The sequence below is a fragment of the Amblyomma americanum genome, chromosome 9 (genome assembly GCF_052857255.1).
Source record: "Amblyomma americanum isolate KBUSLIRL-KWMA chromosome 9, ASM5285725v1, whole genome shotgun sequence".
NCBI lineage: Eukaryota > Metazoa > Arthropoda > Arachnida > Ixodida > Ixodidae > Amblyomma > Amblyomma americanum.
In genome coordinates this window covers 100097324-100114691 of record NC_135505.1, presented here as the reverse complement: position 1 = coordinate 100114691, position 17368 = coordinate 100097324, and the positions used below count along the sequence as shown (strand labels likewise).

Genomic DNA, 17368 nt, shown 5'->3' with positions numbered 1-17368 from the left:
TTTTACCAGACTCATGGAAACCTAGAGACAAATCACAATGTTAGCTAGTCTGAAGACTATCCACAAGGGATCAAATTTCATTTGTTCCCTCGTATATGGGAAACAAATAACGACCGAAACATCTTAGAAATATTTTTCCTTCTATTGTCTAGATAAATTCCACCTTTGAGTCCAGCGAAAATGCAACTTCATCATCGGAGCAGTATTTCAGGTTGGTGTGCTTTTCTTTTTTCATTTCCTTTTCTTTCCCAGACTACCCTCCCCCCCCCCCCCCCCATTTCTTTTTTTCATCATAGCCAATGCTCTCATCACTCGATCATCACCGCTCCTTTGATATACTGCGCTAGTAGTTAGGGCTTCACAAAACATTCCACTAGCAATTTTAATTACATATTATTTTTTTTTAATCAAAATTTTCTTTCCTGTGCTACGATATCTTGATACTTCAGTGCGCCAGGAAAATTTTCTCGTAACACTACTGGAAAACTATGCCCGCCACGTGGAAGGATATCGCCGCGGTGCGCTTGTTCGCACAATGATTGGAGTAGCCTTCCACGCTGCAAAGGGAGCACAACCGCTAAATTCATTGTTTTTTTCATGCATATCCTTCTGTTTCTCTTGCTTACATGCACTTCTGGTTGACCACAAGCCCAGAAATTCTAGACAAGGGCACGTTTCATCGAGAAATGGTTTGTGAATGCACTTTCATATATTGTAAGATTCCACTGCAACAGTGAATATATCCCCAGATCTGCCCTCGACAAGCTGGCATTTTTTTTTGCTAATAACGTTTCCGCTATCATCAAAATAGTTCCCCATTATTTCTTTATCGCACTCTTAACTACTCGATTCTAGCGATGGACAAACTTTAAACAGAGACTTTCCCGACCACCGGAAGAATGGACCATCGCAATAAATAGTTCCATAAGACTACCTGATAATATTCCACACTTCACTCCCCATTAAAATTCATATCCAAGCATCCTGGACTTGATCTGTGTTTATTGCATTGAAGCTTTCATCTGGCTATACGTTCTCAGCCTGTGAAGTGTTTTCTTTAGAGCCTTGGGGACAAAAAGAAACACACAAATGTCACAATGTTTAGAAGGTCGTAACAAACATTCTGCGTCATAACCCACTGGTGGAATGCTGCTCCCGCTGTTATATGCATTGTCACCATATTAGCATGCACTTTTCAAAAGCCACATATAGTTCATGCTCGCATTGAACTAAATGTTCTGTTTAAAGGAGCAGGCAAGATAGTGCAAGACAAGGAGCAAAGTTTTAGTACCTTCCGTACGTGTTCGTTCACAAGTGTCGTAGTACTAAAAAAGCATTTCTAGTTCCAACATTTATTTCCAGTGCCAGTTCTAGTTCCAGTTATAGTCCTAGTTCCAGTTATAGTTCTAGTCTAGTGCCAGTTCCAGTGCCTTGTTCTAGGGCGAATAAGCAGAATGGATTACTATAGAAGAACGTTATTGCTGAAACTGAGGCTGCCTCTTATGGTGTGAAGGAAGTGAACATGAACAATGGTACTCAACTCTACAGCTTATACTCTGAGCACTGTTGCAATATATTTTAAATGTCTGAAATTATGATGCGAGAGAAGTTTCTCGCGTAGACATGACCTGAATGTAATAATTTCAGAAAATATGTACTGAAGGACACCGGGGGATTCACGTTACCTTCTGCACTGGACTGGCGTATGGCGTTGTGTCTGCTGCTCTGCTGGGTGTGCGAGGGAGTGTCCACCCTACGTGGGGTGCAGTCCATCGGAAAGGTTAGTCCTTGTTGACGAGGCCTACCTTTGCCGATGCCTACTTGATGATCTGTTTGTGCCCTTTGTGTCTGGCTTCTGAAAAGAGAAATCTGATCAAACCATGCTATCGGCTCAGATTTTCACATCGTGCGGGGAGATGCCGGTTTGCTCAAGTTTGGTTCCTAACTGTATGTAACGACTTTCTACTCTCCCAGGTGACCTACATCACCTCTACTTTTCCCTACATTGTACTCCTGTCACTTTTGGCCGTGGCGTTACTCCAAGACGGGGCTGTCAATGGCCTGAAAGCGTTCTTTGTTCCACAGTGGGAGAGAATTCTCGACATAGAGGTATTTACCCCATTTCCTCGCGATTAAAAGATATAACTGCTGGCTTATATCATTGTCCCAAATTATGCTGGAACTTAGCGCCAAGAATTTAAGTGGATTTCTGAGAGAACAAAAAAAATTGGGGAGCACTTAAGTTCTGCCCTTACAGGTATGACGTGATTATGACTCTAGGCAGTGGCTCATCTTTCCCATGCAGACATTGGCACCGTTTTCATGCTATGGGAAGGACCCCGCGACAAATATATAATACCACGCTTCATCCATCCTGTGCGAACATGTCTGCAGGCATCTTTTCAGCCAATCCGAATTTCACGTTCACAACTACAACGGCATCGGATTTACTGCCGAATGGGACCTTTAAATCTATTGCTTTGATAATAGGCACAACGGTCACACTCGCTACTACCACCTTAGACGTTATTTGTCGTAATATTGTTTTCCTATCATGTAGCAGCAGGTAGTGCTGCCGCAATTAATTGGTCTTCGCTGCTTGTTCAGAGTTAAGAGAGAAGTTCGAGTCTGATAAGTTTTATTGGTTCATTTTGCCGATATGAGAAAGCTGAACATTCCATTAAGAAGCTTGCTTTCTCCTCAGAACAAACAACATAAATGCGAGGAAAATTTAGCGCCTCTCTACCGCGTAATAACAATGAAAGCTAAGACATTCCCTTATGTGCTTAAGCTAACCGGAATTGGTGGCCTGAGTGCACACAGTGGCCGTGTTGGCTGCATTGCTGCTCGCAGCCGCGCTTGTATGAAAAGGTGTTCTCAAAGAACACTGAGGGCCACATTTTTGATATTTTTGAGACTTGCTCGGTTTCATGCAGACGGCGCCACCATTGACGTCGTACGTCGTAACATGAAACTATTGCTTTCACCTCCTCCGCAGTCGTCGTAAAGCGCTCCGGATGACAGTCTGAAATTTTCGAATATTTTCTACACGACTACTATCATATTTGATGTCGTATAAGTGTGGCTCATGTGTAACATATGCAATTTATATGGACTCTACGCACGACAGGTACAATTGGCCAGAATACATATGGATGCTGTATGACCATACATACATTAGCAGTAGACCATATGCGGATAAAATACGAAAATTACACAGGAAGGCATCTGGTTTTCGTTCTATTGTTGCTATTATAGGACTACATGGCAAAATTACGTTGCGCGGCTGGTATAAACACGCATAAATGAGAAATTAAAATGTTATCTTGGCGATCGTATTCCTAGAAGCCTAATTTAGACCGAAATGGTCATCTGAATAATTTCCCACTACAGATACAGTTAGAGGTGCGTACTTAAATTGGCTGTCCCCTGGGCGCTTGAAAGTAGTTGACGCGGGCTTAAACACTTAGAGACGGCGGCAAACGTACTGAAATGCAAGTTGTCGCTGCGAACCAATATTCCACGAGTGCAACTGTTTCTTGAGAAATGTAATGTCCTCTTGCCAACTTTTCAGGTTTGGTTCAAGGCCTGCGAACAGTCTTTTTTCTCCCTTGGCATTGGCATAGGATTCTTAGTCATGTACTCCAGCTACAACGACTTTCGCCACAAAGTAGGAAGGTGAGTACCTGAGAAAGGCTGCAGGAATGTTCCATAAACATAAAAAAAGGTTAGGATGAAACCTTGAGAAACCTACTCTTTTACGGCACACTCGCATATGCAGCCTAGGTCGACAGTGTCCAGACGGCTGCTGATGTTCTATTAAAGCACGCCAACAATCTTGAACATGAGAAACCCTTGTAAGCTGCACCGAAGGTTTCATACAACTGTTGCAATACGACCTTTGCTAAAACCCTTAAAAGCAATCTTAGTGCTTTCAATACTTCAGGGCAAGTGTGTACACCATTGTTTTGTTGATTTTTATTTCATTTGTTATCTGATTGGTTTGATCTATGGATGTTTAATGTTCCAAAGCGACTCAGGCTATGACGGAGACCATAGTGAACGGCTCCGGAAATTTTGACCACCTTGGGTTCCTTAACGTGCACTGACATCGCACAGTACACGGGCCTCTACAATTTCGCCTCCATCGAAATTTGACAGCCACGGCTGGGTTTGAACTCGCGTCTTTCGGATCAGCAGCCGAGTGTCAAAACCACTGAGCCACCGCGGCGGCTCTTCTATTATCTGATGACCCAGCAAAAACGTAATGACTTGGAAGAACCTCAATCATCCCACAAACAAGGCTTGTCTATTTTTTTTTGTGCTGGCAGCTGTACAGCTCTACAAAAAATTGGCTGTCGTACTGCCGCCAAATCGCGTCAAAATATTTGACCTAAGGACATTAAAAATTTGCTTTCGCGCTTTGTACATAACAAATGCCCACATAACGCATCATTGATGAAATGCAACCACATATTTGCTGTACGTGAACCTGGAACTCTTGAAAAAAAAAACGCTTTCATATATCCTCTTTTAGTCCTTGACCCGTGAGAGGGTTTGATTATGATGTCGCTGTCGTACACTTTGCAATAGCTGGGCACCTGCTAGCGGTGTCAGGCGCCGTTTAGTGGCGATCTATTCATAACTCGGAAACCTCGCCTTTCACAGCGAATTCAAGAAAGGCACACGAGTATTACCTATCAGCGCACAGTCAAGTAAAAAAAAAAAATCTCTTCCGAATGAAATGTCTTAAAAACTTAGCGTAAACCACGAGGTTCTGAAATACTCACAGCAACCTATGAAATACATTCATTTCTTCCAGTAGCCTGCTGATGTTTGTACAGCTTTGCTGCGGTTAAGCACGCCCACTTTTCTTACATGTCCCGTCTATCTATATAAATCTAATTTAGATCATTGTCGAAAAACAAATATGTATACCGCATAGCGGCAAATATGCTACATATTTCAAACCAGCTCCCAACAATGACGCACACTACGGAGAAAAAGTGACCTGACGGCTGTTCTCCAGCTCGCGCTCCCCTTTCCTCTGTAGAAATTGTCTGTGATGACGTTTTCCCGAAAAACGCTAAGCATTTACCACCCCGCATTTTAAATGGATTATTAGAAAACCATTTACAAAGCCTACCTATTAGCTTAACGCTAGCTACTGACGCCTCCCAGTGTGATGAAAATGCAGAGGCGGGAATATATTGCCCGCTTCTAGATTGGTCTTTTTCTGTGCGGCTTCCCGGCTACACCCCAATTTTCCAAGCGGAGTTTCTGGCGGTGGTGCTTGCTCTTCGAAAACTAGAGCCAGCTTTCTCTTCAGTGGCTGGCATTACAGACTCTCTTTGTGTTCGTCCCTTGCTTCTGCTGGGGATTCACCACTCTTAAACACCTTCCATTCATTACTCCCTCCGCACTTGAGCTTTGTTTACATGATACGGGTGCCAGGTCATAGCGGTGTGACAGCCAATGAAGTTGCGGACTGCCTGGCAAAGGCGTCCCTCAATGGTCCCGTGCTACCTATCGTTCCGGCTACAGCGTACATCACAGCACCGAGGTTTCGAAGATAGAATTTGTTAAGAATAACAACTGGATCTCATTTAAGATCTGATGATTACCTGCACCTGAGGTAGTCGTGGAGCAGGCAATCATGCCATTCACGGCAGCTTGAGGTATCTCTATCAAGGCTCCGCTGCCGGATCCCACCCTTAAATTTTTATTTGGACAGGTCTGGGTTGGCGCCTAATCACGTTTGCGTATTCTATGGTGAGCATGAAACCGTAGACCATTTTTTGTTGTTTTGTCGCTGGTACACCATGATGAGAAGACTGTTTTTAGAGAACCCGCAACAACAGCTTGGCCTTTGTTGAACAGCCCATTTATTTTGCCGTTTGGAGCCACCACACATGGGTACAGAGACAGGTCTGTTTTTACGACCGTCCAAAATTTTTTAATGAAATCAAATCGGCTACCTTGATAATTTTCTTTTTTTCAATATTATTTTCAATCTTAAAGTTATCATTATCATTTAACCACTCGGCAATAAACATAAGTCTCGATCTCCTGCGTGCGTTATGAATTTCCCGTTTCATTTTGCTGTTCCTTTTTGTTTACTTCTTCCTTCCTCAGTATTCATTTTATTTTCGTCCTGGAAATATTTATCTGAAAAACTCTCTGTGCCCTACAATTCTTGGCCACTCCCCCTACGTGGGCATGTGCCAATATATGAGGATATGAGGGTAACAACAACAACAACAACAACAACAGCTCGCGCTACCACGCGTGAGAGTTATTCACGGCATGCCAACAACTTCCAGGAATCACGAAGGAATGTGGCGCTAACCATGTAGCAAACGCAGGGACGCCTTCTTGATCAGCATTGCGGACACTGTGACCAGCCTGCTGGCGGGCTGCGTCATATTTGCCACCCTCGGATCTTTGGCGCACAAGCTCGGCACCGACGACATTTCTCAGGTCCTCAAGGGAGGAGCAAGTAAGACATTAGACTTACTCCATTTTGTTGCCACACTTGCACTGTTCGTGAGTTAAAAAAAAAAAAACTCCATGTCGTCTAACCATTTGCACTTAATGTAAAAATGAAGCAATGAACATTGCACTGAAGCAACCTGTAGTACGCAAAGAAAACCTTCTTGCGGTATGCAAGTGTATCGCATGAAGAATGCGGGCCATTCGGGTTTGTTTTCATGTACAACATTCTAGGACAAAAATTTTAAACATTAGAAAATTGTATGGAAATTTTATGCGAATATTCAAGATAATTATACATTATTCCGATGTGTACCAAATTTTTTTTAAAGTTTTTCCATCGGTCGCATCAAGCAGTAAAGACGGCCATCAAAGGAGGATGCTTTTGACGATATCAAAAAATTGTTAGCAAAAAATTGCAAGCCTGCTTACGGAAGATCTGCGAATGTATTGATTGTTAAAGTGAAACATTACAATATTTGAGATATGCTTCAAAAATCCGCTCAAAAATGCTTTTATCCAGATTTGTTGGGTGGGATTGATCATCTCGATCGCGCCCTAACGAAAACAACCGTTATCCGAGTGTTGAGGTGGTCATCATCGAAAATGATAAAACATGAATTCTACACTGTAACTGGTGCTAGCAATGTCGAACTACTGTTTCTTTTCTGACGAAAAACAAGAATACTTTATTCCATCAACCCACCTCCCTTTATACAGCGAAGCTGTTGAGCGCTCGTTCAGTGCTTTGAACGTCGTTGTTGACGCCTTAGGTCGTCGACGTTCTGGCTAGTGCATGAGATTCGTTGCCATGGTAACACAGTGGTAGGCCGAGAGTATGGCGAGGGCGGAGGAATGACGCACGCTCTGTTTGCGGCGAGTTCTGCTAAGCGCGGAAATGTTTGGAGCAATGTGCAGGATTTATGTACGGCATAATAAATGACGTTTCTATCAGTAAAATTAGTTGCGCCTGGCATAGTTTTTGCATTATGCCCTTAAATGAATCACTAAACTTCATCACACGAAAGAATGCAGAAATTACTCAGTATCACTTTTAAGTGTGTGTTTATTAGTTACCTTTCAAGCAGGAGACTGGGCAGAAACGCAACATGTTCATTTTAGCGCCAGAAATGATTAATCAGGTAATATATGCCGACTGTGCTGAACTAAAATATTCGGTCACTGGCTTTTCAAATCACGCGCTTTCTATAAACACAGAAGAAATACATGTGCCACTGGCGCACAGCCTGCATATTTAACCACATTATACTCGCCTTTTTCCTTTCAGACCTTGGGCTTGCGTTTGTGACTTACCCAGAGGCTCTCACGAGAATACCATTCATCCCTCAGCTGTGGTCGGCGCTTTTCTTCTTCATGCTTTTTCTTCTGGGACTCGGAAGTGGTGTGAGTTGGAAGTATTGCAGTCATGTGTTCTGTCTCACCTTATAATACAATATAATTGGTTTTTGGGGAAAGGAAATGGCGCAGTATCTGTCTCATATATCGTTGGACACCTGAACCGCGCCGTAAGGGAAGCGATACAGGATGGAGTGAAAGAAGAACGGAAGAAAGAGGTGCCGTAGTGGAGGGCTCCGGAATAATTTCGACCACCTGGGGATCTTTAACGTGCACTGACACCGCACAGCACATGGGCGCCTTAGCGTTTTTCCTCCATAAAAACGCAGCCGCCGGAGGAAAAACGCTAAGGCTCCCGCTGCATTGTGATTTGGCTGGTAGATTACTCGTGTTGGTTCTAACTACATTTTCACGCATACAGTCGACGGCTTTGCACCGCACCTAAAGATATTTCGGCGAAAGTATGATTGACTGAATGACTGATTGAAAACGCTTTCAAGCTAATACTTATCGAAGCGTCTGCATGAACCAGCAGCCTCATCGTTGTAATAAGGGCATTTGGGAAGCTTATTTGGTCGCCGCCGACTGCTAGAGATCATTCTGCTGGGACCTCCTGAAATTAATTCCTCAAGCTTTTCCAAGATCACTGCAACTTCCGGGCTATCTTGTATTACGTGCCTGGGTGGAACGCAGGTGGAACCTTCACAAGCTTCCGTTTGCACATTTCCGAAATCACGTTGCACTTCAGGGTTATCCAGCCAACGGCCTCAGTGCTTCGGCAGATCCTTTCGTCGGGGTGGTTGTGGAAAACAATGTCTTACAGCCGACTAACAGCCGCCGTGGGGATTCAATGGTTATGGTTTATGGTTTATAAGAGTTTAACGTCCCAAAGCGACTCAGGCTATGAGAGACGCCGTAGTGAAGGGCTCCGGAAATTTCGACTACCTGGGGTTCTTTAACGTGCACTGACATCGCACAGTACACGGGGTTCGATGGTTAGGGCGCTAGGCTGCTAAGCCAGAGTTCCCGGGCTCGTGCCCGACCGCGGCGGCCTCATTTCTGTGGATACGAAACGCAAAAGGCACCCGTGTTTTCTGTGCGATTCCCATGCTCGCTTAGGATTCCCACGGGGTGGAAATTGTTCCGGTGCTCTTCACTACGGCATCTCTTTCTCTCTTTTTGCACTCCCGCGTTCCTCCCGTCCCTCGCGGCGCGGTTGAGGTGTACAACGATATATGAGACAGATACTTCGTCTTTCCTTTCCCAATGCCCAATCCTTACAGCCGAGTAACAGGGAAGTGCTTGTGGGTGCCTCTAGAGTGCCTCTCCTGCATGACTCGAGTGGGGTGCGCCTGCGCCTCCAGGTTTTCCTGTTGTTACCTGCAGTGGGGTGGAAAAACCTTGCGACGGCACTGCACTCTTTGCGGTTTCTTTGTGGTTGAGGGTGAAGCGTTCGGGGTGTGTGTGCCCGCCGGACCACGCTGCTGCATTTAGAAAGAAGCACCACAAGCGAAATGAAAAAAGCAAGCAAATGTTCGAATTTCAGTCACCATTGGTAATAAGAAATGATTTTTCTTTTTGACTAAAACAAGCGTTCCTTGAATTACACGTAGCCCTAATAGGCGGCAAAAGGAGTCAACATGTGCTGTTACGTCTTTTGAACTGATTTCTGAGTACGAAAGCCGTGATAGTGGACAGAGTTGTGGGAACGTATCGCTCAGCTCAATGATACCCCAGTTCACGATTTCCCCCATATTTATGCAGTAACACATGACTAATTGACGCTATGGCAAGCTTTAATATTGCTTAGTTTGGTATGACTTATGAGGGTTTTACGTCCCAAAGCGACTCAGACTATGAGAGACACCGTAGTGAAGGGCTCTGGAAATTTCGACCACCTGGGGTTCTTTAACGTGCACTGACATCGCACACTATAAAATTTCGCTTCCATTGAAATTCAACCGCCGAGGCCGGGATCGAACCCGCGTCTTTCGAGCCAGCAGCCGAGCGCCATAACCACTCAGCCACCGCGGCGGCGTTAATATTGCTTACGATATTCTTCACACCTCCAAGCACAGGTCGCTAATTCACGAACCCAAGGATTCCCCTAGAGTTCACATTGAGCATCTTTAGCAGTCCTGTGTGTGAGCGTTTGAAGGAGCTTTCGTAACAGGCATTGTTTTTAATCATTCAGATGTGCATCTTGCACTTTTAATGGTGATACGTGGTGATACAGCCGAAACAACATAGCGCGCTATCCGCCAATAACAACAACAATCTAATGCAATGCAAATATTAGCAGCACGTTTGGTATCAGAAAAAAATCGACCCGGATATGTCAATTTTTCAGGTCGCAGCTGTGCAAGCAATTGTGACCGTCTTCATGGACCAGTTCCCTCAGCTGAAAGAACGGAGGTTGTTGGTCTCCATTTCAATCTGCGTGGTCTCCTTTGGAACAGGTCTTGTGCTCTGCACTGACGTAAGTGCAGATTTCATCAGCTTTATCTGTTCTAAGCGCCGACTTCTTGTTGAATAAAAAAAAAGAGGCTTCGGCCCCATTGCGCAGGTCCTTATACTACGCCAAATGCCTGTAAACGCCTCTCGAGAGGACGTGAAAATAACTCCAGAGTGTTTAATATCTATCGCGTGACGCAACAGTTGTCGCTGTGCTTCTTGCGCTCTTAAGCTTGTCGGGCAGCGCAGCAGGTAGTTGTCACTGCAGCTGGCTGTTACCGAAGGAGGTGTCCACGGGCGACGTGAGGCCTCTCAGGTCAGGCTCCGTATAACAGCTCTCGCTGCCGTAAGTCTTCAATAAGAAGGATGTCACGGCCTGCTTAAGGGGAAGGGCCGGGGTAAAGGGCTAAGCTTTCTCTTCATTGTATCGTCTTCTTTGCGCAAAAATTTCCTTTCCAATTGCTAAGAAAGCAAAATTACGTTCCGCCGAGAAGGCACTCACTTATCTTGAAACTCGTCAAATCCTTCACCGTAGGTATGAATTTTAGTTCGCAAAACATCCTTTCTGCCGGCTTCCGCGTAGCGAAGCGCAAAAAATTCACGGCCGACATTGTATTAGAACTCCCTAGTCTAGAAACGAACCTAACGTGGTCGAAAACGTTGACAAGACGCCCATTCAACCGGAGGTTAGCAGGCAGTGCAGAGTATATCCGATTGAACCTGCACACACGCCTTTCCTGACCACAAGACAGGAGCGCAAGCGGCACCGAGTCGATACGACCAGTTGTGGCCAAACAGAATAACACGTATTCTCTTGATCGGGACGCCGCACGTGGGCACGATGCTGCAGCTCGCAAACTTGTAGCTAGTTGAACGCCAGGAGCAAGCGCTGCCCAAAACGATCCTCAGCTCTGTGCGCAAAGGATTCACGGAAAATAAAGCGTTAATTGTAGCTATATCATAAAGCGTTAATTGTAGCTATATCATATTATAAATAAAAACCGGCACTTTACCCCTCTGCGCGGCGTCGATGTTCTTTTAATGACATCGCGAACCAGCTGGCGGCGGTAAGTAGTCGCAAACATACAATAGCGACAGTTAATTTTTTAATGCTATAAACTTAAGGCTTCCGTTCTGCCGAAAATCCGGTGCCGTCACGGTGTCCTCGTCGGTGGCGGTGTTATGAACGAAAGCAGGTGTCCCACCTGCCACCTTGGTCACGTGACCTTGAGACGTCATTACATCTGGGCACTGTGGCAGGTGCCAACCTGCCCAGCAGATTGTGAGCAAACAGTTCACCGTGGCAGGTTGTAGGCTAATTAATTATTGGCCGCGAGAAGTTCTCCAGGGAGAGCAACCCGGTGTTCATAAGTTTCATTGGTGGCTCTGTTCCGCCACCTCCCGGAACACCGGCGCATCGCTTAACCGCTACACCATAGGGCCAGGAATGGTATGATGATTCACCGTTATCTATGGGCGTCAAGTCGAAAAAGACGAATGGCGCATATATGGGCACTTAGGCAGGACCTAGGCGACAGAAAAGACGTACTTGCAGGGGAGCGACAGGTTAAGCGTTACGTTACGCCTGCAGAAAAACGGTATTCCTCTCTGCTTAATGACGCGCAAAGGGGACCACAGGTGCTAAAGAGACCCACTCATGACATCTCGCCTTAACTTTAAAGCATGCAGAAGAGTTTTTTTTAGCAGTCGCAGAAGACGCATACACAACATGCCCTTGTCCTGTGTGGTTTTTCTTTGGGTGGTTGTGCGTGCGTCTTCTTTGGGTGGTAAAAAATATTCTGCATGCCATACCAATAGGCCCACTGTTCAGCCTTGCTTCAACCCTTAAAACAAACCTGAAGTGTCCCCTGAAATTTTTCGGGTTTACAGTACTCTGCATAGGCGCAATCCAGAACAAGGTGAAGAGGTCAGAAGTTACGAATCCTTGAAGGCCAGTGTTTGTTCGGCCTTTACACGATTCTGTCATTTCGCTGTGAGCAGTGCTTGCTCTTTCTTTCACAGAGTGGTAGTCTTCTTCGGTTGCTCTTCGACAATTACGGCGTTGGTCGGGCGACTTTCCTGTACGCTGTCTTCGAGGTGGTCGGCGTAGTCTGGATATACGGTGAGTTTTTGGCAGAGTGGTTTGTGGCATCAACGGTGCGCTACATCAGTTACACACCATATCCTTTCATAGAACCTGGAGGAGTGTATAATCATTTTAATGAAATCTGAACATTTGAGACGAATTGTCTGTCTGGTTGGGAATAACTTATAATAAATTATGAGACATTTCTTCAAGCAAGGCGTTTGACAAGAAAAACCCCAGGATTTCGGAGCCTGCTCGGCTCCTTCTTGAGGGATTGCAATAAGTTGTTTGGTTTGCAGCTTTCAGCACATAATGGAGAGGTGGGGAAGCTACACTCGCCAAACTAAGGACAGAACAGAAAGACTGCAACACAAAAATGAAGCGCGCGACTTCTTAAGAAAATGGAACGTTCTAGTCGAGCATTCGGAAGCCGCAGGTCACAGTTGCAATTTAGAATAGACGACCGTCTTCGCAACCAAAACCAATCACCTTAAAACACTGCTACTCCAACCTTTGCATATTCAAAACTCACCGAACATTTCACACCCGCCGAGGTGGCTCAGTGGTTAGGGCGCTCGGCTACTGATCCGGAGCTCCCGGGTTTGAACCCGACCGCGGCGGCTGCGTTTTTATGGAGGAAAAACGCTAAGGCGCCCGTGTGCTGTGCGATGTCAGTGCACGTTAAAGATCACCGGGTATTCGAAATTAATCCGGAGCCCTCCACTACGGCACCTCTTTCTTCCTTTCTTCTTTCACTTCCTCCTTTATCCCTTCCCTTACGATGCGGTTCAGGTGTTCAACGATATATGAGACAGATACTGCGCCATTTCCTTTCAACAAAAAACAATTATTATTATTATTAAACATTTCAGACCGTTGAGTATGAGCAGAGACCTCACTCCGCAGCTCAAAGCTCCCGTGTATGCGCAGAAGACGCAAACATGCCATTTCTGCACTACCCTCGGAAACCAGCACCGTGGCACACAACCCTTGCCCTCAGGTACACAGCCACCCTCCTAGCCCTTTCGTACCATTCACAGTGCCGCACTCCGCTTACCGGCACCTCCCTCCAATCCACCATGCACTAAATGCTACAAACCAAACAGCCGGCTGTCATCCTTGAAAAAGGAGCCGGCTCCGAAACGTGAAGACTTCATAAATTTAAAAGTCATTACAGCTTTCACTGCCCTAAAAGCGGCATAGTGTTACCTTTTCCGCAAGCTATTTGAAAGGAGGAAGAACTTAACGCTTGGGAAATACGAATTGATTATTTATATGCCCAAAGGTTTTCAGTGATCAATCAGCTTTCAGTGCTGCGTTGTTTAGATAGCATCCTAACTCTCATTGGTGCACTTTCCAACGGTATGTTACGGTATTACCATGCCAACGTGGAAGGAAGATAGGCTATTTTTGTAGAGTCTGTCACTTCTTACTAACCAACACCACTTGAAATTGGACTTACAATCTTTGTTACACAAATGACCATACAGAGCGAATCAAAAGTTTTGTTCTTCGTAACAAACGTTAATCAAAGCATTCCGTCATCACCTCCACTACAGTTATTTACCTCGAATAAAAAGATGTTAACCTGCTGGAATTACATCCCAAACCAAAATCTTCAAGGAGACTTAAGAATTTGGAGGGTGTGGAAAAGAGCGTCAATAAAGAGCCTGGTAAGAAGAACGGTTCAAGTTCCAAGGACGTTAGCTATTAGTAACACGACCTAAACGAAAAAGCTCTTCCTGGACCACCAACCTTACGCTTATTATGGGTTTAGTTTAAAAATATTGCGCCAAATCTAAACATCTTCACACGTGATTATGATCGCCGCGCACAATACACCCAGAAATGTTCATTTGCAGTTCTTCTAAACTTTAGACGCTTACAAAACAGCTTTTTAGTGTATGCAAAACCATTTGCTCATCTTTTTTCTTTGTTACGTTCTTTCTAGGGTGGAAGAACATTGTTGAAGACATCGAGTACATGTTGGAGGCCAGTATTTCTTGGTACTGGAAAATAACTTGGGGAGTCCTCTCTCCTGTGTCTCTTATTGTAAGTGATTTCAGTTTTCGATTCTATTTTCTTGAGCCCGTAGGTCGGAGAGTCTTTTTTGAATCCTAAAGAAACATAGCGATCTATTCTATGCGAGATGAAAGTATTACTGCCTTGGTTACGCTCAAGATAGCAAAAAATAATATGCGGCAATAAAATTTCACATAACAGCGTTTAGGTGTATAAATATTTTATCTGCGAACGATGTTAGGCGATTCGGTAGAACTCCGTGCATGTAGAATAGATTTTAGTAAATAATAACGGCAAGCACAAAGCAACGACAACACACTATTACCTTCAGCCAGCATGTGAAAAAATTTCTCGTCTTTCCTTGTTTACAGAGTCCTTTTGCAGAGTCCTAATACAGAGTCTTTTTCAGACGCTCAGTATGCAGTATGTGTGAATCCTTGTCACAAAAAAGTCAATGAACTGGGCATTCGGCTTGCACGTCATATTCAACGACCACTAATAGAACAGTGACTCGGCTGTCCGGAACTTTCACGAGAATACTTAGAAGACTACAAATTCCTCCAAGTTTCCATGGGGGTCTTGATTTAGAAGTCACGACGACCTTCGTCTAATGATGAGTGGTTTGTCACTAGTGCAGGGACTTTGAAGCATGACGTGCTTTTTATTTACGAATCCTAGTGTCTTATTAACCTGACCTTTATTTTACAGGCGATATTTGTGTACGGAAGTATAAAAGAAGAACCATCCTCCGAGTTACCTCCCATAGGTTTAATCATAGGCTGGGTACTAGCGGCCATAGCCGTTGGACAGATAGGCATCTGGATGGCTTTGACGTTTGTGAGGGCTCCAGGACGAACGCTTGCTCAGGTAAGATGAAAGGGACGCAGGGAACGGTATTGATTTGCTGACCGATTTATATATTCATTCATTCATTCGTCATTTAATCATTTACTGAGTAATCCCCTGCCTAACGGACCGACCGACCACTTGCTCGAGTGGTCGAGACCTACGTTCTCAGAAAACAGCTTCTGCCCCCGGAATGAAGGCTGGCCGATATGCTGACTGGTTCGATCATATTCAACATTTGTCCCCCTCCCCTCATTTCATAGCATGACCCCTACCACGATCTGGACCCTCGCTTTTGAACGTATTTCTGAATTGCTTGGTGAACATGTGTCAGCGGGCGTCAATAAATGCTCACTTTTATAATTAAGATGCCATGTTGGGTACTTAGGAAATCAATAATAGAAGTCTCATTCCACTAAAATTATAATGACAATTCTTGGCTGTTTCAGATAGTATTCATCGCTTACAGGTTGTGACAAAGATATTATCATTAGTTTCTGCGTACCACAGCCGCTGTGCAGCGATTCAGCACGTCATTGTCAAAAGGTTGAGGAAAACGTTCGACAACCGCGGTATTTAAAAGCACATGAAAAGTTTGATGCAAGGATCTTTTTTTAAATTTCACTTCACTAAGCACGAACCGAACAGCGCCATTCCTATTGATCTGACGCTCTAAGGCGTTGAATTCTTGAAGGGTCACATTTCCTGAAACTGAAAGTTGTGGCTTTATTTCAGAAATTCAAGGCCACTTTCGCGGCGTCCGAAAATTTCGGTCCACGAGACCTGGATACCCGAAACAAATGGAAGCTGTGGAAGAAGACTAAGAAAAAAGGCGGCTCCCAAATTTACTCGACACCCAGCAGCGGATTAGTCAACGATGCCTACCATGAAGACAAATTTTAATACGTAGCAAAAGGTTGTTTTTAGAAATGCCGTAGAAACACAAGGCAGGCTTCCTGTGTCTTTAAAACGTGAAGAAAAGGCCTGAACGCTGAACGAAGTGCCGTTTAAAGGCCTTTTCAGTATTTATTCTTCGATGTTCCGTGTGTCCTGCCCCCCCTTCCCCTCTGTCTACGGTATGTATCCACCCTAGTGGAATAAGACTCCCCTATAATGCAACCCGTGCCATGGCAAATTTGTTAGGAACGCTTTGCCACATTGTATGTATACCTTCGGTTCTCTATTTAAGACACCTTGCCATACCGTCTGGGTAGGTTTATAATACGTTGGTCTTCCTGACAGCAGCGAACTTTCCAGACACAGTGCAGTTTTCTACCTCTGAAAAATCGCTGAAAAGCCAGCAAAGACAGAAATCCGCTTCTCAGATCGGCAGTTATTCTACTGTCGATTTTTTTTCTACAAAAATTATCGGTACAAAACAATGCCATGATTTTATGTGCCATTATGTGTAAAAGGCTTTTTACATGTTTTACATGATCCCATGTTTTACATGTTTTACATGGCTGCTAGGTTCGGGAACAATTTTTTTTATTGCAAGGAGAAAGTAAGGTCTTGTGTGTGCTGCTGTCAGCAGAGTGCATGAAATAGGCAGTGAGATACCGAAATATTTTCCATACGAGTCACACTCGTCAGTTTTCTAATAGAGAGAATTTTTACTTCAGGTAACTGCAGCATGCACTCGTGTGCATATGGGAGAAACTAAACAATGCGCCAACATAGCACTGTCATCAGCTGCACAGAAAGTTGCCATGAATCCTTGCACTGCTAGTGTTGTGGACGTGTCCCGTGTTCTCAAGATACCGAACTTTTGTTTCGTGATTGAGATGAAGCGTAAAGTAATAGAATCATTTCCGGGATTTATAAAAAGGCCAACAGCTTGCAGTCATCTGTAGATTACATCACTTGACATTAAAACTGTTCGGGACTGTTGCGTGTGTGTTCTTCCGTCGTTTGAGTTGCTCGACCTGCTTTAATTATCAAGCAAATCACCTTCTTGCCAAATATCTTTGCTAGTATGATACAAAAACGGCCATGCTATATCTTCGGCAACTGCAGCATGAAAAGAACCAGACGGACGTCAGGGAATAAAGCAGCGGGGACTTCTCTGTTCATCTAAATTCTCAATATAGTTCAATGTTTGTTGTCAGTAAA

General features: G+C 44.5%; 1 protein-coding gene across 1 annotated transcript in view; it reads left to right on the top strand.

The window, feature by feature from the left end:
* Positions 1-17136, top strand: part of LOC144103536 (sodium-dependent nutrient amino acid transporter 1-like) — a 38232-nt gene extending 21096 nt beyond the window's left edge. The window contains exons 5-15 of the mRNA XM_077636231.1: positions 153-211; positions 1648-1780; positions 1975-2109; positions 3575-3678; positions 6366-6499; positions 7781-7896; positions 10199-10327; positions 12325-12424; positions 14340-14440; positions 15119-15277; positions 15992-17136. Of these exons, the coding sequence (XP_077492357.1) occupies positions 153-211; positions 1648-1780; positions 1975-2109; positions 3575-3678; positions 6366-6499; positions 7781-7896; positions 10199-10327; positions 12325-12424; positions 14340-14440; positions 15119-15277; positions 15992-16159 (1338 nt within the window). The 3' untranslated portion in view covers positions 16160-17136. The remainder of the gene's footprint in view (positions 1-152; positions 212-1647; positions 1781-1974; positions 2110-3574; positions 3679-6365; positions 6500-7780; positions 7897-10198; positions 10328-12324; positions 12425-14339; positions 14441-15118; positions 15278-15991) is intronic.
* The last annotated feature ends 232 nt before the right edge of the window (positions 17137-17368 follow it).